This window comes from Anas platyrhynchos, chromosome 2 (genome assembly GCF_047663525.1).
Source record: "Anas platyrhynchos isolate ZD024472 breed Pekin duck chromosome 2, IASCAAS_PekinDuck_T2T, whole genome shotgun sequence".
NCBI lineage: Eukaryota > Metazoa > Chordata > Aves > Anseriformes > Anatidae > Anas > Anas platyrhynchos.
This window is the reverse complement of record NC_092588.1, coordinates 97,548,914-97,572,699: the sequence shown is the minus strand read 5'-3', so window position 1 is coordinate 97,572,699 and position 23,786 is coordinate 97,548,914. Positions and strand designations below refer to the sequence as shown.

General features: G+C 34.6%; 1 protein-coding gene across 4 annotated transcripts in view; it reads right to left on the bottom strand.

Annotated features, from left to right (window-relative positions):
• Positions 1–5,875: 5,875 nt before the first annotated feature.
• DPY19L1 (dpy-19 like C-mannosyltransferase 1) overlaps positions 5,876–23,786 on the bottom strand; it is a 70,843-nt gene continuing 52,932 nt past the window's right edge. For all 4 annotated transcript variants that reach the window (XM_038174632.2, XM_027451423.3, XM_027451422.3 and 1 more), the window contains exons 13-23: positions 23,429–23,488; positions 20,996–21,076; positions 20,092–20,193; positions 19,264–19,335; positions 18,703–18,752; positions 17,672–17,696; positions 16,399–16,518; positions 10,838–11,012; positions 9,894–9,993; positions 8,817–8,942; positions 5,876–7,793 (exon numbers count right to left, since the gene is read on the bottom strand). In XM_038174632.2, the coding sequence (XP_038030560.1) occupies positions 7,637–7,793; positions 8,817–8,942; positions 9,894–9,993; positions 10,838–11,012; positions 16,399–16,518; positions 17,672–17,696; positions 18,703–18,752; positions 19,264–19,335; positions 20,092–20,193; positions 20,996–21,076; positions 23,429–23,488 (1,068 nt within the window). In that variant the 3' untranslated portion in view covers positions 5,876–7,636. The remainder of the gene's footprint in view (positions 7,794–8,816; positions 8,943–9,893; positions 9,994–10,837; positions 11,013–16,398; positions 16,519–17,671; positions 17,697–18,702; positions 18,753–19,263; positions 19,336–20,091; positions 20,194–20,995; positions 21,077–23,428; positions 23,489–23,786) is intronic.

Below are 23,786 nucleotides of genomic sequence, written 5' to 3'. Positions count from 1 at the left end.
CTTAGAAAACAATCAAAAGGATCCTCAGGGGAAACAAAACAAAACAAAAAGTTCCTACACTGAAAGCAGACGTGAGCAAAAAACTTGAAAAAGTGCCCACTGAAGATCAGATGATTTTTTTAATTAAAAAATTCTTTCTTGTAACACTTCCAAGACTTACTGTAACTACTGATATACAGCTGACCTGGAGGAGTAAGCTACTGGTAGGACATTAGTTTCTCTCTCTGTTAAGCAAGATTTTGGGGTTCGAGTTTTGTTTTAAGTACCCAATTCTGACTGACCGGGTGGACCAATATTTCTTTCTGGAAGTTGGGACACAACTACACATCCTAAAGTGAAGGCACACAAAATCTTTCACTACTTTTGAAAAGACAGTCCTTCATCTCTTTTGTGCTAAAATTGGTCTTATTATGTCATTATGTTCCCAGTGATTAAAAATCGCAGTAACCCCAGTAATAATTTTTTCTTTTCCTTTTTTTTTTTTTTCCTTCCCTGCTACAGCCTTGACCATCATCCTAATTCTAAGCAGTTTTCAATAGAATTGATATCAAATAAGTTGAAATATTTTGAATGCAATAGCTATGGCATGGCAGGAGGTTCTTTTATCTCTCCAGTTTATCTTCTCTATGCTCTTTTACTTTGTTATATATACTATTATGTAAGAGTATGACACATGCAGTTGCAGCCAAAGCATTAGAAACTTAATCTAACCATCACTCTAAAATAACACAGATGTCATTCTGGTTCTTAATAGCTTGAATCAATTCTTCAGTAAAATCCACTGCTGGACTTACTGACACGCTTAGTCCTACTCGAAAATAAATCCAGCTCCTGTTAGATCGATAGGCCACAAAGAAAACATTCTGATCATAGCTGTGATACATTCACTTTGGTCCTCCTAGTTACAGTGCAGCATAGCACACCCTTGATAATTCACTCTGATGAGCATGTTTCACAGACATGAGTTGAGACATGCTATATGTGGAAGAAAGGTATTTTCAGACCATATAAACAAACAATTATTTTATTTTTTTTTGCTTTGTTTTCGAAGTGTGCTTCTCATCCTTTTGTAAGGTCCTGATGCTGATGCCAACTCCAGGTTTAACCTTGTAACAAGTCTAGGATCTTTTTAACTCACAAATAAATGAACTGCAGAGCGAGGAAGAATGTGGTGATTACAAACTACCCTGGTGCAGGAAAAGCAGCTAACATCGACAGCTCACATCACCTAGATCATTTGCCTAAGTCAAGCATTTTGATGAGGTTTAGAAAAACATGTTATATTTGGCAGACAGACACCTTCCCAGTTTTCAGCTATGCAGTTTTGCTTCATTTTATTCTGTTCAATTTTATCCCATTTCCAAGTATTAAAGTGAAACAGAATCAGATAACATAGAACACAAACAAAAGTCAGAAAAAACGTGTTCCAAACAAGGTCTGAGTTTATTGAAACCATGTTTTCTTTCAGCAATACTGCTGCACCTTGTCATTGCAAATATTTATGTTTTTCAATTTATTTCCATTGGAACTTTATTGTTTTACCATTTCCTTGTGTGCTAGGATACAGAACAAACCATCAGTGCTGACAAGTTTATTTCTAAATTCAGTTGTCAATCCAGCTGCACATTGAGAGTTCAAAGGAATGTAACTCGTGTCACAGGCTCCTGATTCAACAATGTCTTCACAATCCCCTTTTTAGGCAAAAAACTAGTGGATAAAAAAAGCCTCCAACTAGCTAAGACCTCATTAGTCTAAAAAATCTTGAAATTTCATACATTTAAATTATGTAATAACTCAAAAATGACCAAATCAAAGACCCTGTATGAAGCAGCACGTAGCATGATTACCGCAGCTAAAGGACTGCGAACAAAGAAAACAAAGGTTAAGGAAAACTGCTCCTAGTATCTTATACAAATTGTGTTTTGAGTTGAGTGGTCTTCTAGATACTTCAGGAATGAGAATTTCTACCTGACCAGACTACTAATGCTTGCTTATAACATTACCTCCCACTGCTCATAAGAATAAACTAGACACGTTACGTTTTCACACTCAAAATCAAAGAAAAGCAAGGAAGGCAATAATTCTGGAAAAAAATAAAAAAATAAAAAAAAAAAAAAAAAGAAGGTATCCTACTTCAGAATTAGTTAAGCTGAAAGCCAATACTTCACAAGATTTTTTCCATAACTCAGGCTGAGATACCTACAGAGAAACTAACTCCTTGCAAATGATATTTGCTAATCTGCACCATGAGGCACTCTAGGGACTTGCTGTCAGAGAAGCTGAGCAATCAGCTGCTCAATAGTACAAATATGGTACTGCTCAGGTGTCTAAATACAGCAATAACCAGCAATGAAAGTAAGAGTTTGGGGGCACTGGCTTGGTCAAGTCCCCAGACTAAACAACAAATCTGCTTCCTTTTAGATGAACAACAAAAGCACACAGATACTCTTTTTCAAAGTTTTCCTGTAAGCGCTCATTGTTATCTTTAAATGAGATCCAGTAAGCAGTTTCATGTTCTGCTTTAAGCCAAGAGCTCAATCTCATCCTTCCTGTGAAATAGGCAAAAATGTGTATTACTTGCACTCAAGAATCAATTTATACATTGGTATCTTGAGGGGTCACAGGGATCTTCCATTTGCAGAAATTTTATACAATAATCAATCAGCATCTTCTCACCTAACACTAAAATGAGAAGAAACTTTACAAGAAATGATTTTGCATTTCTGCCACGTCTGGAGAAGTCTTTAAACTGAGCAGCTGTCACACCTGATCCAAAGTCCAGGCATTTGACCTGATGTTCATGCAAAGGCTTGGCTGGCATCAATATGATCTCTTTGATATTACTTATCACTACTGAAATGCAGGCTATCCTGCTCGACTCCTTAGCCAACATGAACCCAATATTATTAATTCACTGTGTGATTTCTAGCTCTCTTCTCTCTCTTGATCTATTGGCAATAAATGTTCTACACATGCTGTAACAGGAAGTAATAAAATTGTTCAACTACTACATGACAAACCCACTCTAACAACTGACAGTTTCACACATTATAAGAATTTTATCCATAATGGAGAATTAAAGCACAAAATCAAGAAACAGAAGCCAATTTCTGAAAGATAGAGATTCTGAAACTAGCAGATCGATTCTTTAAAATCACTTGGAAAATACACATTTTTCTTGCAAAGTAACATTAGTACTGTTTGACTTTTTTTTTTTTTTTGCCATTCTGCAGATAAGCAGGGTGGATCAGGTTTTGAAACAAACAATATTAAGTTTTTGTTTGTTTGTTTTAAGTAAATAAGTGATTGCTCCTCCTAACTGTGAAGTTACTAAAAGCAGTCTATTTGAATAGCTACATTAAAAACTGTAATATATCATGCCTTCTTAAGAGGTCAGATTTTATATATATATATATATATGTATATGTATATGTATATTAACAACACATTTCAGTCACCGTAAGATGCAAAATAAACTGAAGGACTGATACAATAGCCCATATTCCCTCCCCCACCCCCCATGAAGGGGGTGGAAAAGAATCCAAAATTTGATAAAACCCCAAAGACTAGTCATTTATTTCTGTAAGTAGCAGTAAAGGATTTTCCTTCTAAGTGTGAAAGAGTTTTTAGAGAACCCTTCAAGATGACTCATCTTTCTTTGCTTGCTTTTAGCACTTAAGAGTCCATGATCTAGTCCATGCAATTTCATGGCTGCAAATTAACATCTGCTTAATGCTAAGTCTTTGTGAACACCCAGCTATGCATTTGAGATAACATACCAGCTATCTGACTTTTCTTAATGTCAATGCTCATACTGTTTCTCTGTTTCACATTGTTTCTGGCAAGTTGCAGAAAATTGCATTGCGTTGCTCTGCATGAACTTGTGATGTTTGATCACAGCCTTCTGTTTCCACATAGCAAAACTAACTTTGTTCCAGACAAGCTGGCTAAAAGCTGTTCCTAGGCACCACCTGGTTACACAGGCCAATGCCCAATCCTGTGAATCCTCCTGGTTGGCTCCAAACAGGTCAGTTCAAAGCTATGCTGCGGACAGTTTATCCCAATGTTCTGCTTTGACTTCTTACTGGAACAGCTCTGAAGTGTTTGTGTCATTTAACTACAGCTAAGAATGTTTTATCACAGCACTGGAAGAGGTTTCAATTGCCCAAGCAATTAATGCAGTTATGTACACAGAATGCTAACCAGTTCTCAGAAGTGTAATTTTACATCCACAATCTTAATATCACTTAAAGAGTAATTATTCCTTAATGTTCAGACTGTTTAATTGTTAACAGAGTTAAGTCTTCCTTTCACACCACATCTGCCATCCTACTCACAGTACAATCACAAAACTGACATAGAAAAGCACTAGCATGAGTTTGGATTTTGTTCTTTTGTCCAGTTGCTGAAATGACTCAAGACCACCTCACTCTTCTGGGTTTAAAAATAACATTGTTTCACTGCAGTCCTTCACATTTTGCAGCGTAGATGCAATAACAGCACTTACAGAAACTGCACAATGTAATCAGAAAAAAACAGTCTCAAGCTGTACTTAGCATTTTTGATTGCTTTAACAGTACTGAGAGCTATGCTGTAGAACTTGATATCTTAACCATGATATAAGAGTCCAAGAGATACTGACTGATTCGGTTTCACTATATTTCACTGAAATAAAAAAAAAAAAAGGCAAAAGCCAAGCCTTTTTTTTTTTTTTTTAAATGGTAGACAAGAATGAGGAAGTGCAAGGCAGTACTAAACAGGGCTTAGCATCTTTGTTTCATTAAGGTTCCTCATTTTGTCCTTATGCTAAATCTTACTGTTTCCACAGTTATCAACAGTTTGATACTAAATTTTAAATGTGCCCACTGTACTGAAGTATTTTACTACATTGAAAGCTAGCAGTATTTCAGACTCCAATAGATAAATCTATATGATTAAATATTACTGGAATGTAATCCACTGAAACTGTTTTCAGGCACTGTAACATTCCAATTATGTACCTAAGTCATGTCAAGGACAGCACATATTTAAAAATGAGCTTCAGTTACACTATTGTTGATCAGGATCTTGCAAACTGAAAAGCAACTTCAGTGACAGTTAAGATATTTCAGACTTCCATTTTCTGGTTCAATGCATAATGTTAACATGGAGCTCCTATGTGTAAATTGTAGAATTATTTAAATTCTTTTCCCTGGAATTGAGAACAAATTACTAAGATAACCAGAAAATAATGACAGGATGCACCCAATTCATGAATTCATGTTTCTTCCCCACAATCATATATTGTTTTTTTTATTTCTTTATATTTTTACTTTACTTTCCTTTACTAGATTTTATCATCTTAACATCAGATGGAAATATTTATTTAGTTTTAAGACTGGTTCACAGAGGCTGTCAGTACAATGGCACTCAACATTAGACGAAAATTTACAAAAAAACGTCACTGGAACAGTCTGGCCATGTACTCACTAACAGCCTCCTCATCAAATAAGGCACATTGTTACTGAAGTACATCTCTGAACATTAACTTTTAAATGTTTCTTCAGTCTACCTGTAGTTGGGTTTCACTCTGGATTACCTGAGTTTAGAAATTTAGAAAAAGCACCATTTTGAATTGCCTTCCAGGTTCACTTTGGGTGTAAAATATTATGTGACATTTTCTCACTGTCTTTTCATATTTACCTGTAGCGATATTCCAAATAACCTGGAGGCTGGAAAGAGATGAGTTGAGTTTGTTCTAATTATCTGAAACATCTCCTTGTATTGTTTAGTTAAGGGTTCAGCTTCAGTTATATCTGCTGTGGCAACTGTATTAAACTTCATTTTAATACCTAAGAGTAGAAATGTATTATCCATTTATAAACATGAGAACAACTTCCATCTTTTTCTTTTTTATTTAACCACATATAAGTACACATCAACAGTTGGCATAAATTGCATAAAAATACAGTACCTTTTTGTGCTGTAACACTAGTCACAATGTTTATATAAAGATTTTTTTTTCCGGCTTCCTTGAATTCAATTAGTATTTTAAAAAGTGACTTCCCAAAAGCCCTTTTTTTAATTTTTGATATTTTCCTTATACAAATTTTTCCAAAATCTATTCTGTAAAAGTTAAAAAGCTAATACATTTTCAGCCATTCTCCCTCACCCTCTCAATAAAATGGATTTTAAAAAAATAAGATAACTCAGAATACTGATCAGCTGTTACACTACTACTTTATCAGAGGTTCCCATTTAATTGCTCCTGTTACACATATGGTAGATACCATTCCTATAGCATCTAATATTATTAGATGCTCTTAGGGTTGTAAAAGACCAGTCATGTCAATAGACTGATGCATGAACAACAACAACAACAAAAAAAACACAAACAAGCCAAGAATGAATGATATAGAGAAACACGAGACTTATAAACCTTGAACTGTAGAATCACCATTACTGTGATATTTTCCCATAACAATAAATATACAAAAATTCTGTATCAGTTAAACGACTGAAGAATGTCCTTGTACTAGGTATCCTGGGAAATGAATTCTTTAAGTCCTATATTACTTATAACGTTAGCGTGATGCCAAGATGACATAAAACTGAAGAACCAGTCTAATACTGTTGGAGAAATTACACCCACCCAACTGTTTGGCTATACTCATATCACAACTGGGTTAAATTTCATTTTTCTTTAATGCTGATGATAAAATCCAGGCAGGATCTAATACAGGGGAAAAGAAAATGGGGCATAAATTTTGAAAATAAGTTCTTATCAAGTTAGGCGCTGAAGGTCTAGTTAAGGCAGTGAGGGATTTATTTTAGTATGTTTCTAAGGCTATTACAGATTTTTCCTGAATAAAGCATTTTCCCTTAAAAATTCCATTTTTATTATGCCAGCTTATTCTGAACACATAAGAATGCTAAAAACCCTTGGACACAGAAAAGCTAAACTATTGCTCGCTCCAAATATTACCCTTATTAGTCTTCATTTTTAATATCAATAAGGTTTCAAGAACATGCACCTAAATAACAAAGTTTCATGTTCGCTTACAAAGTTTTCCATTTCAAAAGCGAGCTTAAAAGCATGTGCTAAGTGATCCAAAATGACCAATGTTCTTAATTCTCTCACACAAAAAATGTACTTCTCTCAGACACGACTAGTGAAACTATGCAACTTAAGAGAATTTCTAGTAAGTATCACCTTGTCCAGAATAATAAAATGGGTAATAAAAACGACATGAGAAATGTGATGCCAGATGCACCATTCCTTTGTTCCAAGCTGCTAGCACCAAAGCTTTAAACAAACTTGCTTTGCTAAGACATTCTGACAGTCCCATTTCACAATATCATTGGTTTTGAGAACGGAGTTACTTTCCATAGATTTTAACTCCTTTTGGATCAGTGTTCAATAAAATGTGCAAACATATAATCATTTGCATAGCAAATCTCAAGGGACTGACCCTGAAATAGAAATCTAAACTGTTAGGTTTAAGATATTTCTATAATCAGAATTCACTTAAAATGGTAAAAAATAAGATACACATTTTTCCATTTTAAGTCTAGTAAAAAAGGTATTTCTGATTTAGAATTCTTACAGCTACTTGTTTAAAAAGCTGAAAGACTGATGGTTCTTTGTATTGAAATGTTACTCATATGGAATCTTCAAGACTCTGTAATTGCTATTTTCAAATACTGTGATGAAATATGGCCTGGAATCCTTGCTCATCAGGGTACATAAAGGAATTCTGCCGCTATTAGCGGGATCTTCCACATCCCAAATTTCTGGCATACTGCAACCAGGCCTAAAAAAAAATTAAAATGAGAAGAGAAATAAAGAAATTCCACCAGAAAAAAAAAAAGCATTTAGCTTGCTGAACTCAATTTTATAAACCTTTCTATGAATACTTGACTGTGCCTTCTATTTGAAGTTTGTAATTATACTAAAAATTATCATATTACAATATCAATAAATATGTTAGTAATTCAATAGAAAGTATTTATAATGTATAAAATTTGGTCGTTTTTGTAGTTATGTAATTAATAACAATTAATTCAGAAGAGGCAGCATATATGGCAAAACAATTCACATTATACAACATACATCAGCACAGACCCTTAAAACTTTCTATAAAATGAAGGATGACACACTCCTGACATTTTTAAAGAAAAATAAGACACCTTTAAAAAAGTATTACCTCCTTCCTTTTTCATTAAGGCACACAACCACTAATAATTCCCTGTACAGTTATCTTTCAGTGGTGGTATCACTGAAAAACTTCCTAAATTTGGTGAAGATAATACCAAAGAAATGCAACAACTTGAATTTCTTTGTATTTAGAATAAAAATGAAAGGACTCCATTTAGATGATGTCTTAAAGGCTCAAAACAGAAATTAAGAAAAGTGACATCATTTTTTCTTATGGACAGTCTAAATATGACAAAGTTTTCAGTGACAACCAATGACTGTGATACTCTGGTACTCAAACTATCTTCTACTCTGCACCTTTTAATCATATTTGGCTTTTAGTGCATGCACACATCTCTTCTTACCATCACAGAATAATTTCTTTTTTTCCTTTGCAAACTGCTGTAATTTACAGTCAAATTTTAAAATACAAAGAACACAGCTTTTCAGGTGCACACAAAGACCAAAAAGTTACTAACATCAATGAAGTTGATCATACTTATTAATAGATGGAGAAGATGGAGAAAAATGAATTATGGGCACTTTTAGTAAAGCATAGATCAATATTTCAAAGCTACTGTTTGATCTCAGACTACATATTTGACTGGTATATCATTCTTGTGAGAAAGAGATTACTCACTTTTTTCTGCTTATGCACAATGACTCTTCTAGAATGTAGTAATTCACTCCTAATTTTATTAATTCTCTTTTCACTTCTTTTGCAGGTTTTCGACTGTACATGGAATATACTACTTTAGTTCTGGCCCTTCAAAAAGAGAAATATGATAAAAGTAAGCTAAACAACACAGGATGGAAATGTAAGGTGTTTTTTTTTTCGTTTTTTTGTTTGTTTGTTTGTTTGTTTTGTTCTGTTTTTTTACTTTTCCTGTAGTTTAATTTCAGTGACATTTGCTTTAATATGATGATTCCTTCACAAATGTAATTGTTCCCAGAACAGTAAATATAGAGCTCTTTTTATTTTTCTGTAGCAGGAAACAACTTTGCCACAAGATCCATGGTTACTTTGAACAGAAAAATGTAAAAATGTGAAAATGATGCATTTGAAATGTAATACTCAATGGTAGCTGCAAAGACATCAAAACAAACTTGCTTGGACTAGAGGTGATCAGAAGAAATTATCTGCCCAGTCCCTCTGCAAAAGGTCATACTCTTTGCCCTTGGTTGAGCTTTTTAAAATGCACAATGCAAGACCAGATATTCACTCTGAGGTCTGCATATTGAATCTAACAAAATCATCACTTGCTCGACATGATCCCGTTTGTAACATCCAGTAATATTCTCCTTTCATTGCAGAGAGCATGGCCTTATTTATTAACTCCTGCTCATTTTCTGATACTGTATCATCTCCAGCATATTTTCCCCAAACATGCGCTGTCCTATCTGTTTGTACTTAATGTCAGATACAGAATTAAGGACATGAGCCATGTAAAATGAATATTTACACCTCTTCTTATTTCTCTTTACCTTGTTGTTTTCTTTTTTGGTATGCAAGTTTGAAGTCACATCTATCCTGCAATATATCCCCTCTGATGAACACAAATCCTGAAGTACTACTGTATGTTTTCAATCTGACTTAAAATTTTATGGGTATTTTAACCAAGTTTTCTATATTACATAATGCCTTTCCTACTTTATATTATCAACATTAAGAGTATTAAGGGAAAAAAATGTTTAAATACTCAACTTTGATAGTTACCTTAATCCTGCATCTTCATAATGAGGATGATTTACAATAGGACGAAGCGTGGACAATTTAACACTTGCCATTGTAGGCATTGCTCCTGCAAAAACAGCATCTGAAAAACAGAATGAAAGGTATTTTTGAAATTAAGAATCAAGTAGTAAAAACAGAACAAATCTTCAAATACCTAAAACAGTAATCCCATAATAGAAAAATAAAGTGTGAAGAGGAAAAGGTACTTACTTCTTTTGAAGAAGCCTTATGTGGCACCCACATGATATGCACAAAATCACTTTTTTTTTTTTAAACCTTGACCTCAATATATGTCATTAATATAACTGAACATCTAAGAACAGAGTTTTAATACCTTACTATTAATCTTATCTTTAATACATCTTATTTTTCTGGAATGTGTAATGTATTCATTATCAGAAGGTCTTTTTTTTTTTTCGTTTGTCACTTCTAACACCACTGTTAGATGAGCAATAGAATGTCAGTCCTCTTTGGCCTGAATGTATATTTTCTTGCTAAAAAGGTAACTATTCTGGTCCTAAATAGTTTTCTGACACTTCTGTTCTCTTCCATAAAAGAGCAGGAGCAAGCACAACACAGCCACTTTGAATTCTCTTCTAGCCAAATGATAAGCATGGACACACATACAGAACCAGTTATGCAAGTGAAAACCTGCTTTAATTGGACTTTGTAAAAGCAGTTTTGCTGCAGATACACTACTCCAGTGGTCAGAACCTCCAAGCTGGTAGGCTGGAGTCTAACTAACTTTTTGTATATATATATTTTTTTCATTTGAGACAGCTTCTATGTGGAAAAGTTGTTGTTGTTTTTTGGATAGTCCCAAGGCACAGATAGTAGCAATACCTCTTCAGTTATTTTCTCATATTAAGTTCTATAGTTACATCTCACAGTAAATGGGGAACATCATATGCTATTAAATACTATACCTTGTCTGGTACTGACTTGTATCCACTCTAGAAGTTCTTCCTGTGGCAAATTGCTAAATTCTCCCATGATGTTCCACTGAGTTTGAAGGTTTGCTGATCCTTCTATTGCCATCAATGCTAAAATAGCAAAGACCAATGTTTTGGGCTGGATTTTACAGAAGAGCCATCCAAATAACTGAAATGCAAGAATTGATTAATTCCTAGATGACAATTCTGTAATTTTTTATGCAGCACAACTAACTTTTATTTCTCTATAAGGAAGTTAACCTGTATTACAATATGAAACACCTCTGCTATTGCTTCTCCGCTAAACTTCAGTGAGACCTCATCCATCATTAAGTATTTATGTTTACCTAATGTTGTGCATTTATTCATAATACAACAAAATATGAGAATTGACATTAATGCAGCTTTTAAAGTTCTAGTTCAAATGTCAAATTCTGCAGGCAGAAACAATTAAATAATGCTAACTACACTTATACAGTATTTTTTCTTCTACTTAAATCAATAAGTACACCCAGTACTGCAAAATTCTGAAAATACAGCAAAAAAGCAGAATTTGGAGTTAGAAGGCTAATGTATATATCCTATCCTTCTCTTTCTTGAGCTGGAAAAGTTAGCCCTTGCATTTTTCCCTACAGATTGTATGCTGGAGGCTTTAAGCAAATACTCAAATAGGTAAAATGGGTAGTTAAGTAGTACTAAATTTGCTATGTTCAAGTTTAGTTTGAGCAAAAACACTTCAACTCATCCATATTTGAACTAAACTTTCAATCAGACAAACATGTATAAACTATTTAAGCTACTGTTAACTGGAAGACGTTAGATTTCAAAAATATCAAACATGCAGTCAATGTACTTTTTTATTGTTAAAGTTTCACAGTAAGTTTCCTACTAGACTGACTACACCAATGCAGTAGTGTATGTTATTTTTATTGTAAATTATCCCTGAAATATTTTAGACTTAGATCTCCCAAGCCACCTCCCCAAAAATGCACTGTACTCTACTCTCATCCTCAAATACTTGCTAAACACTATCAAAAACAGCACTATCCAGGGAAACTTCATATACCAAATATGCCTGACTGCTGTGTAGGTCTGGAAAGATGAAGCAAAATGAATTAATTTGTATGCCATTCTACATGAACAAACTTCCCTTTTCACCAACAACCGCAAAAGTCTCAGTTCAAGAACATGTTAGAACTTTGTACTTTCCTTATCAAGATCCATGTTTTTTCAAACCACATTCCTATCACCCCCTGGAAAAATAAACTAAATAAACACATTATGAAGTCTCTCCAGGTATTTTTCTTTGCTTTCAAAATTTCACCCTGAGTGGAATAATTAATTCCTCCTAACAGAAAGAGGAAATGCAAGCAAACAATAACATTTTTATTGCCCATCAGGTGCCACAAGGTGCATCACTGAGGTACTAGAGAATACACAGATTCATGCAATCATCTGAAAGAATACAACATACTCTCCCATTTACAGACTATGTCTTGTCTTCTGCTTGTTTTTGTTGTTTTCACAAATGTCCATCTCAGGCTGACTGATTGCTAATAAGAGAATATATGTAGAAAAGTATTTTTATTTTTACATCCCTTGTTCACCTAAAGCGGGGTACTCTTGAACATGGGTATGGACTTCTCCTAAGGCCCAAGACAGGGCCAGGATAATTACAGGCCTTGTCACATGTGGCAGACTGTCATTTACCTCCTTCTGTACCAAAAAAACATCTGAACTACAGCAGTCTAAAGCCTTAACTTTCTTATAATTCAAGGCCTATTTCTTTCAAACCAACTATGCCTTCAGGATGCTTCAAAGGAGATCAAGTCACTGGACATGAGCTATTCCAGTCCAAAAGGGACAGCTCCTGGAGCATGTGATCATTTGGATTGGTAGGTTCCTGAGAATCTTAGGCTCACTTTACAACCACACGAAACAACAGCAGAACAACTAAAGAGCCAAGCTGCAGTTGAGTGCAAGGCAAAATGCATTCTGCTTCTTTTTGTTCTCTCCCATCTCTCTTTTTAAACACTATCCTTTCTACTGGACTAAAGTCAGTGACCTAAACTAAATCCTAGAAAATTTATACAACCTGAAAAGAAAACAGAATTGTGGTAAAATACTCTGAATGTGTCCTTCTTCCAAAATGTACACAGGGATAACGTGAGGCATCCTCTAAGATCTAAAACATGATTACTAAAAGCACCAGATTTCATTAACTAGAATGATAACCTTACTTGCAACACTAAACAAAAAAACACCATGATCAAGGAGGAATTACTGTGGTGTCATTAGTCAGGTGTTTAAAAGAAAGAAAAGACACCAAATGAAGATATTCACTGCAATAACAATTAATTTATGATTTAAAAAAAAAAAAAAAAAAAAAGCAAAGGAAGCCACATGTTGGCTACCTATCGGTCTCCTGGCAGCTCATCTTTCAGTCATTACCAGTTGCAAGGTACTTTTCTCCTACTTTTCAGAAATTATTTCTGAATTATTTTACATGCAATAAAAAAAAGTAGTTCAAATTTTATTGATTTTCAGTTCTCAAAAGGCTAAGAGTAAGAGGTCTTTGAGGCCTGTGGCACAAAATAATTAAATATTTCAAGTTTTAAACTTCATCCCCTTTTGTAAGAGTTTTCAATAACAACACAGCAGAAAAGCCCATCACTTTTCTTCTAGTAAAACACACAGATAAAGCAATAATAATTCTAGAATTTCTAGATGCTATCTAGAAATCACAACAGAAAAAAAAATAGACTATTTTTGTTTATCTTACTTTTCAAAAGTAACTTTTATTTTTTTAATTATCATCCTGGTTGTCTTCCCCAACCACTGCTCTTCCCACTCTGTCAAACTTTTTTCTCCTTTCCTTTCATTTGCATTATGTTCATAACAGTTCTTAGCACTCACAGTGCTCAACTCCTTAACATGTTTTCTTTTAAAGTCCAGCTCAACATTAATCATGACCTTTAACTCTCTCCTGTAGAATACTTTATGTGAATGACGCTTCCCACAGAAAGGCAGAATGGATGAGGTTTGAAGGGATTTCTGAAGGTTATCTAGTCCAAACCAGCTGCTCAAGTAGGACCATCTAAAGCATGTTGCCAAGTACCATGTCTAGGCTACTTCTGAGTAACTCCAAGAATGGAAACTCCGCAGCCCCTCTGAGCAACCTGTGCCAGTGTTCAGTCACCCTTATAGTGAAAAAGTGTTTTTTTTCATGTTGAGACAGAACCTACTGTCTTTCTGTGTGTGCCCACTGCCTCTTGTTCTATCACAAAACACCACTGAAAACAGCAGCTCCATCCTCTCTGCACATCTCCATTCAGCTGTGAGCATATACACATGCAATATTATATATATATTTAAGTATGTATTTATTGGTAAGATTCCCCCTAGGCCTTTTCTTCTTCAGGCTGAATAGCCCCACTTCTCTTAGCCTTTCCTTGGAAGAAAGATGTTCCAGGCCTTTCATCACCTTAATGAACCTTTGCTGGATATTCTCCAGTAGTTCTATGTCCCTCTTGTACTGGGGAGCCCAGAACTGGACTCAGCACTCCAGGCATGGCCTCAACGGTGCTGAGTAGAGGGGAAGGATCATGTCTCGACCTGCTAGCAATGCTCTTCCTAATGTGGCCCAAGATACTATTAGTTTCCGTTTCAGCAAGGGTACATTGCTGGCTCATGTTCAGCTTGGTGTCCACCAGAATCCCCAGGTCCCTTTCTGCAAAGCTGCTTCCCAGTTGTTTAGCTCCCAGCACGTACTGATGCCTGGGGTTGTTCCTTTTCAGGTGCAGGACTTCACAGTTCCTCTTGTAGAACTGCATGAGCTTCCCGCCAGCCCATTCCTCCAGCCTGCTGAGGTCCCTCTGGATGGCAACACCCAACTGATGTACCAGCCACTCCTCCCAGTTTTGTACCATCAGCAACCTCTGCCTCATCATCCAGACCATTAATGAAGGTGTTGAACAGTATTGGACCAAACACTGACCCTGGGGTACAGCACCAGTTACTGAACTCCAGTCCCGCTTCATCTCTCTTAATCACCACTCTCTGGGCCCAGCCTCTCACAGTTTTCAAGCCACCTTCCTATCCACTTCCCTTTTGCCACAATTGCAAAGCCTCTAAAGCAGCTACCTGGATACAGATTCAGTCAAGCTCAGTTCTCAAAAACATGGATACCAATACACAACGGCAATTCTAAGACATTTAAAATCCAGAAAAAAAAACTAATAACATTTTATTTTATGGTTGATTTCAGCCTAGAAAAAATACATCTGAGTGTGGTGGTTTTACCGTGCTAGGCAACTGAGCTCCACCACAACCGCTCTCTCATCCCCTCCTTAGAAGAGGAGGGAAAGAAGTAAAGGAAAGAACAACACATGGGTTGAGATCAGGATAATTTAATTAAATGGAAAAAATAATTATTAAGGAAAGATTATTATTAATTATATAATTGTATAGTAATATATACTAATTACATATTTGTAATAAATATATTATAAATATAATATATTATATTATATTTTTATATATGTATATAATCAATAGATAATGGATAGATATGCAACAGATAATTTAAATAAATATAATAAATATATATGAAAATAATTAATTTAACTAAAGGGAAAAAAGTGAAAGGGGAAAAGGGAGGAGGAAAGGAAAAAAAAAAGTCAAGGCTGTGTGGAAGTGCAGAGGAAAGAAATTACTTCCCACAAATGAGCAATGCTTGACCACGTCCTTGAAGCAGGGCCTCAATGCCTGTAGCCGGTGTTTGGGAGGACCGACATTTTCACGAGAGCCCACCCCTCCCCTCATCTTCCTTTTTTCACCTTTTATTGCTGTGTGACACCACATGGTATGGAATATCCCTTTGGTTGGTTTAGGTCAGCTGTCCCAGTGATGTTCTTTTTTCACTTTTTTGCCCACCCCCTAGGAGGGTTAGAGAGAGTCCTGATGCTGTGCCAGCACTGCTCAGCAGCAGACACAACACTGGTGTGATACCACTGCTGTTCTAGCTACAACTGCAGAGCGCAGCACTGTATGGGCTGCTGCAGGAAAAGTTAACATCCCAACCAAACCCAGTACACTGAGTTAGGCACATGGCTTTTGATTTTTAAGGCTACAAGATTTTCAAGATGAAAGACTACTAAAAATCACATTTTTGGGAAGAATACATGCAAGGCTGTAAGTTCAAAAGAGCTGTCAAAACACAACATAAGCTAATTCAAACACTGTTCTGGATAAAACCAATAGCTGATAAAAATTTGCAACAGTATTAGTAAAATAAAATCATTGTATGTCTCCTCATGCTCAAGTTCAATACACAGAATACTAATTTGTATAGTAATGCAGATGGACAAGTTGCATAAAACAGGATGCTTATTTTATTTAGGGTGAGGGGAAAAAGGAACATGTAATCATATTTTTAGACAGGCAACTTAATTTAGTTTATTTTTAATTATGATACTCAGATTCAGCAATGACACAAATTTGATTTAGAATAAATATAAAGGTAATAGTGAGATAGCTGCAGCACTAAATCTTACCTGTTTTGAACACACCAAGGAAGCCATAACACACAGGTGTGGTGTCAAAAACAACTTTAGCCTCATGATTAAAATCGCTAGGACACTGTATGCCAACAGCTGCAATGCATGGTATACCACCTGCAAAATAAACAAACAAAACCACAAGCAATTATATTTACATACTTTTAATTTCTCTCAAAACTATAACTTCATTTTCAGTATAGCTTAAATAACAAGTTTCTCTGAAAAAGAGTCATAGTGAAAGTAATGATCTTCACATTTCGGATAGTGAACAGAACTTTGTCATCTTTTTTCTAAAGTGTGTCTGGTCTGTCAAAGTATGGAACAACAGAAGGAGAAACATTAACAATAAAACTAGTATGAATTTGATAAATGGCTAGCTCTTCAAAAGATTCTGAAACACAGACAGAAACAGGTAAAATTTGTCATATTGTTTCTTGATAGAAGTGAAGAGACCTTGCTAATACCTTGTCTAATACTTAAATACTTACATATGAGATGGAAGAAGCAGATAATGTCATCTAACCTGGAGAAAAGGAGACTCAGGGGAGACTCTACATCTGTATCATGTATCTACTCTGTATCGTGCTCTACAATAACCTTAAAGGAGGCTGTAAGCGAGATGGGGATCAGTCTCTTTTCCCAAGCGCCAAGCAATAAAACAAGAGGTAATGACCCTAAGCTGTGCCAAGGGAAGTTTAGATTGGATATTAGGAAAAAAATCTTCACTGTTCCAAGGTATTGGAACAGGCTGCCCAGAGAAATAGTTGAGTTACCACCCCTGGAGGTCTTCAAAAGATGTGTACCGTAGCTTAGTGACATGGTTTAATGGTGGACTTGTCAACGCTAGGTTAAAGGTTGGACCAGATGATCTTAGTGGAAGTCTTTTCCAACCTAAATGATTTGAATGATTCTATAATCTCTACTACTCACACTACCACAGGCAACTTGTTAGAAACAAAACAGTTAGAAAGCATCAGAGATGTAGTTCAGCCCTCCTAACAATGAATCTACATCACCTGTGGAAGTGCTGTGGTAAATCACAGACGCATTTTTGCAATCAGTGCCTTTCTGCACTGGTACAGCAAAAGCCCAAAAGGCTCCTATCCTGCACTGCCACCCCACCATTAATTAGCATTATTTTTTGTTCAGCATTCCAGAGCTATTTTGGCAACACAATGGAATAAAAGATGCAAATAATTAGCAAATAAACCATCTATCAGCATCAGGATTGAATATGAATAAAATTGTGCAGAAAAAAATATCTTACCTCACCCTGGTTAAAACGTTCCTCTCTGAATAAAGAAAAAAAGGAAAAAATCATGATTTGTTTCTATCATATAGATGCAGCAGTTTTACTTTACAGTAAGCAAGAGTCAGCGCCTGTATAGTTTTTTTTTTCTCTCTAACAAGCTTTTAAATATACTACAAATCAGTAACTATCCTCCATCCCTATGTCTACTTGGGATATCTGAAAATTATTTTTAGCAGTTTTTTTTAATCGCTTTCATGAATTATTTCATATATAGAACAGTTGAACAGCTTATTTAGAGAATGAAACTTCAGTAACATAACAGAGGCAAAGAACTGTTACCAAAGAAGTCAGCCATTTACTCAGGTTGGTTTTGGCTTCTCAGAAGGAAATATAAATGCGAGTACAGTGAAAATGAGGTATACATTAAAAAAAAAAATTGCACCAATTTTTATTTTATTTTTTTTTAATTTTGATATATGCCATTAAGACTATGGAAAGCAGATATTACTGCAGACTAGTGACCAAAAAATGGAATCAAAAAGATTTCCCTGGTTAAGGAAATGACATGCAATTGGCCAAATTCACTGCCCTTAAGCATTTTAAGATGTGATGCCAAATGACTGTAACAGGCAGAGCACGTATTACAGACGTTTAGAAAATAAAATTAATACAGCTGGGATCCTCTCCTAAAGATGAGATCCAAGTATTTTTATAACCTGGAAAAAAATAATGGGGAAGAAACAGTTTGTGTTCACTGTTTATAGGAGAAAAGTGAATAGACACATGAGTAAATACTGTGCTTTAGGAATAAAGCAGAAAAATAAATGATGAAATAGAATATTTGTGGGGGAGGGGACTAGGGTGTCTAAAACTAAGTTCAGCAGATAAACTTAGTCTATAAAAATACCACAAATAGTACATCCAAGCCATTCAGTTACATAATTTACCCTTCAAAAAGGATCAACATAATGTAGCTATTTAGTGTATGTCAAATCAAATGAACTTCCAGCAGGAAGATCAGTTTGACATTCAAAAAGAGTAATTACCTTTCATATTGGCCTGTATGAGATAAAGTCCACCTAAGATATTTAATTGCCTGAAGAACACAGAAGCCAACAAAATTATGAATAAATTTTCAAAAGCATTACAGAGCATTTCCAGCATTTGTTAAATTAAATTACACCTGAGTATCTCGTTTTCAGATAATGCTAATATAAAGGCACACAGTGCTTTAGCTAAAAATTCTTTCTGAGGATGTTTAATTAGCCAGGCAGTTAGCAGTTATCCCATCTGTTCTCGTGTAAACTGTAAGTTGTTTTCACACAAACTATACATAATCAAATTTACAAAAACAGTTGTAAACTTTAGTTATAGTACTCATCAGCTAAGTGACAGAATTTTTTTTGGTGCTTAAGATCAAAGCAAGTTTTCTCACTGACACAGGACCAGAGCTTCATAAAAACTTATGTAAAGGAAATACAGAACTGTATACAAATATTTTTGACAAACTGTATTTTAACTTTTTCCTGTCTCAAAATAAATACTGGTCCCTTAAAAAAAATGTGAAAAGTAAATTCAAGGTAAAGGTGACTCACTAAATTACGTACCTTTTTGATAATTACTCCCAAAACCACCAGAACAAGTGGTAGTAGTAGAGTCTTTGTGTATCTAACTGGAGTCTACAATGGAAATAAAATGCATTAATTGCTTTCCAGTCATCTAGAGTTACATCGATGTTCATTTTGAAGAAAATAATATACGGAGTTTTTCCTCAAGTGAAACAAATATGAACATACAACAAGAACAAAACAAGCTAAAAGAAACTGAAATTTAAACTCCACCCAGCAATCTCACTAGAGGTCTTCATACTATGGTCATTACAAAATTATTCCCCTCTCTTTGGCAAACTACCCAGAGACTTGAGGTAGATGGTATCTCAAAAGAATTTGAGTGTTCTGGGTTGACTAATCTGTAAGTGTTCTGTACACATATTTAGACACTGATGAACTAGAAAAGTCTACTAAGAACATACATGGAAACCTCAAAACTTTTCCGTAAACTAAATCCACCTCATCTTCGTGGCTCATTCTCCCTCTACTCAGCATCCGTTACTGACAGACACAAAATGTTAATTTTGCAGAACTTTGATCTTTCATATAGCCCTGAACAAGCACTTCTTTTAATAAAGCAAGCATGCTTCTTATATATGAAATCATAATACTTTTAGTTTTAGCAAATTTAAAAGCAATAAAACCATTTAAATTTAGCTGAAGTTCATTAACATCTCTAACTTCATCAGTAAACACTTGGAACTTAAAAGAGAAAGAATTCTTATGATGGCAGTAGTATGTTATGGCTCACATATGTTTCAAGTTATAAATGGAGATAAATCAAAAAGCTTCCTTTTCCATAAACATCTAATTTGATCAGATTACCTCTTTTTCCATGAAGTCAAACTCTGCAGCACAGGTATACATTAATGTATCAAAATCCTTGTAGCCAATAAATTTAGATTTTAATATATTACCTATATGAGCCTGGTAGGAAATACAAAAAAAAAAAAAAAAAAAAAAAAGAGCTCCAGTAAGAAAAAAACTGTTTTCTGCAAACAAGTAGTTTAAATATATATATATTTAAATAAATAAATATATATATATATTTAAAAATTAAAACAGAAGATTATATAATTTATAATAATGTTATAAATGCATCAAAAATGTATTTGAGTAGATTAAATGACATACTTGATCATAACAGATTAGACAAAAGAAAAAGCAGAAAGCTGCAGAAAAGGGATGTTATCACTGCAACTGGGTTGAACAAGAGTACAGTTTGCATATGCACATTTTAAGATAGGAGCTTCCCACCTCTTGCCCCTACATTTAGGTGTGCAGCATCTACATAGACAGGGTTTAAAAAATGTAGTTTAGTAGTAAAAGCACTGAAGTGCAATTAGGAGTCCTAGTTACAACAAGCATTTCAGAGTTGCCTTAAAAATGAGTTTCAGAAGAAATTGACTGAAGAAATGGAGTGAATAAAACAAAGATGTAGGTAAAAGATACCAAAAATAAACAGAGCTCTATAAAGCCAAATTTCATAACAAACACAGAGCATTTATTAACTCAACAGTACACACATTGGTCTTTTCACAAACTTAGGTCATAACAGCCCAAAGTCTTCATATTGAATGAGAAAGCATATACACAAGCCCATTCCCATTTCTGCAAAAGAAGTCTTGGAATCTCAGGAAAATATATCAATAAGAGACTGAAATCAAAGTATTAAGGCAAAACATTTTTAAAAGACACCATATACTTGCATAAGAGAAAGAAGACTTACATCATCAGCTATTCCAAATGCTAAAGAAGTTAGGTATTTCAAGGTGACTGTCCCAAATAACCAGGCACAACCTTGGATGACCTTAAAAATACATTTGGAATGAAATAAACATGTCTCAGCAAACTTTTAAATAAAACCGTACTTTCTCAGAAAGATTACTAAATTTAGTGACTAGCTCAAAACTTTACATTATCACCAAGATATACAATCATTTCTAACCCATTACATTTCTGAAATTTGAACACATTGGATGGTTTTATGTTTTGTTTTCTTTTTTTTTCCCCCTCCCTTACTTCAACTGAAATATTTTTGGATTAACTGTTATTTTGGCTGTATCACTGCACATGACATTGTAGCAGAGGATGTACCAAAGTAAACGTTAAACAGGGCAGCCAAACGGTCAATTCCATCTGTTTTGCATATAGTGGTTTACCACGATTATTTTCCACCAACAGCCTCTCTGTAATTATCAGGTTGTACTACCCCACTAATCCAAACCTTTAAAGGAATTTGCTGATTTATAGTACCTTTTCAAGATAATCTCAAAATAGAACATCAAGGAGATAGAAAGGGTTACATACTATGTTTATGAAGTGTAACTAAAACTACTAGAAAGGAGAAAATTCTAGGCAATCTCACTTAGTTCCTTATAAAACAAGCCCAGCTGAGTAGGAAAGCCTGGCTCAGCACCATGCACATGACAGGGACCAGCAGCACATACATTCAGAGAGAATATAATAAAAACATGCAAACTCATCTTTACCCTAACGTAACCATGATATTTATGTGACTATGGGTTGCATTCAATCATCATGTTTTATGACTGAAAATTAACCTAAATGCCCGAGAGTTACCTAATCCTTTCCTGACGCTTTATTTTTTGCTTCCACCATATAATAATTCTCTCTTATAAATTTACTGCTGCTAACAGAAGGAGCACCAAATAAACTGTCATTATAACCTGTTTCTACTCACTAGCCTTGTTATGCTCCACCTTCCAAGATGTAGAATTCTAACCTATTTTAAAATTTGTGCTATTTAGCAACTCTTTATTAATAATTACTTACTTATAATTATTAATAATTATTTACTTCCCTTTTGGATGCCTGCTCAGAAATGCAATGATGTATTCAGAGAATACCAAAGAATACCAATTTTTTTTCTGCTTCTTTAGGTTAAAATATTTTATACATATAGTTTGGGTGGTGGTGGTCCTCTTTTGAAATCTTACCATTTAATCCCACCACTTGTTTCTTACCTTCTAACATTCACACCTTATCACATGGAGCTTATTTTCTTTTACAGTTCCCATTAGATATCTTCCCCAAAAGGTTTCTGAAGTTCAAGTGCATTACATTCACCCATACACCCTTATCTATAGCCTTCAAAGAAGTCAAATACATTTGCCAGGCATGACTTCCTTTAGAGAGGCTGCATTGGACCTATCTTTTGTTATATCACATGTACAAGTATCTTTAACAACTTTATTCATCTGTTTATTCTTCTACAAAGTTGGACTTACTGGTGTGTAGTTCCACAAATGTCTTGGATCTCATTTTCAAAAACCTGACACAAGATCTCTCTACTTTCCCAATTCCCTGGTACCACAGTAACTAGTTAAATTGACAAGTTATACACGCAATGCAGTTTGTTTTACTTTTTTTTTTTTTTTTTTCATTTTAATGCCTTTATATTCTAATGCCTGTATAATAACTGTATGAATTTCATCCAGTTTTGGTAAGAGGTTACCATTCATTTTAATGAGAATGATCTTAAGCACCTGGATAGTCTTAGTAGTCTCCCATTAAAGACATCTTTACAAGTTAATGTTGTGTCTTAAGCAGCAAGTTGTTTCTCACATTTTCTACAGTGTCATATTCTATTTGTCAGAGTCTTGGGGGTTTCCTCCACATTTGGACATTATTTCAACTGCCCTCAAAACCCAACTATATGTCCCTACATTGTTTTAGACTGACTCCCTTCTTGTACTTAGTTATGTAAGTTGCTTGATGTTATCAAAAATATTCTAAAATAATGGTGATATAGGACGTATTTTTAATGAATCACTAATGCAGTATCTTAATCCCCATCAAATGCCCCACCAGGCACTGTTATTCTTTTAACTGCCTCTTTTAAATTGCTTTCTGTTTTAGAAAGATTTTCATAGAGATCTTAGGTTTTGCAAACAGGTTTAAATTAAATGTGCTGCCATTTGAGTCCTGTTTTAATTTTGTGAAATAAATGCTTATTTATGCCCCTTTTCTTTTCAAATGAATCCCTAGGAATAGGGACAATTTACTTGAAAAGGGCAATTTATCTGTATTTCTTGATTTTCTGCTGCTAGAAAACAAACCAAAAGTTAGTTCTGTTTCACTAAAACAAAACAAAAGTCATAATTCTTTTCTGAAATTCAAGATGTATGAAATTCCTTACCCACAGATAGACTTGACTTCTGCACCTTTTAAAGACTCTTGGACTCAGTTCTAGAATTCCCTAATAATAAAATGAAAATATATTTCCAGGTAAGATATATCATGAAGATGTTCCAGTATCCTGGATGACTTTTTGTTTGATTTTAATAAGCACCTCCTTTAGCATGCAGCTACGTAAAATTAAATAAATAAGCACACACACCACCACATACCAGATTCCGGAATCACCCTGCACTGGCAAAACATGCCAAATTAAAAACTACTGCAGTGCTGCGTTTTATATATGATTAATGAAAGACTATTCTACTTTTTACCAAGTAAAATTCTATATTATACAGTTCTAAGTTTCTTTATATCAA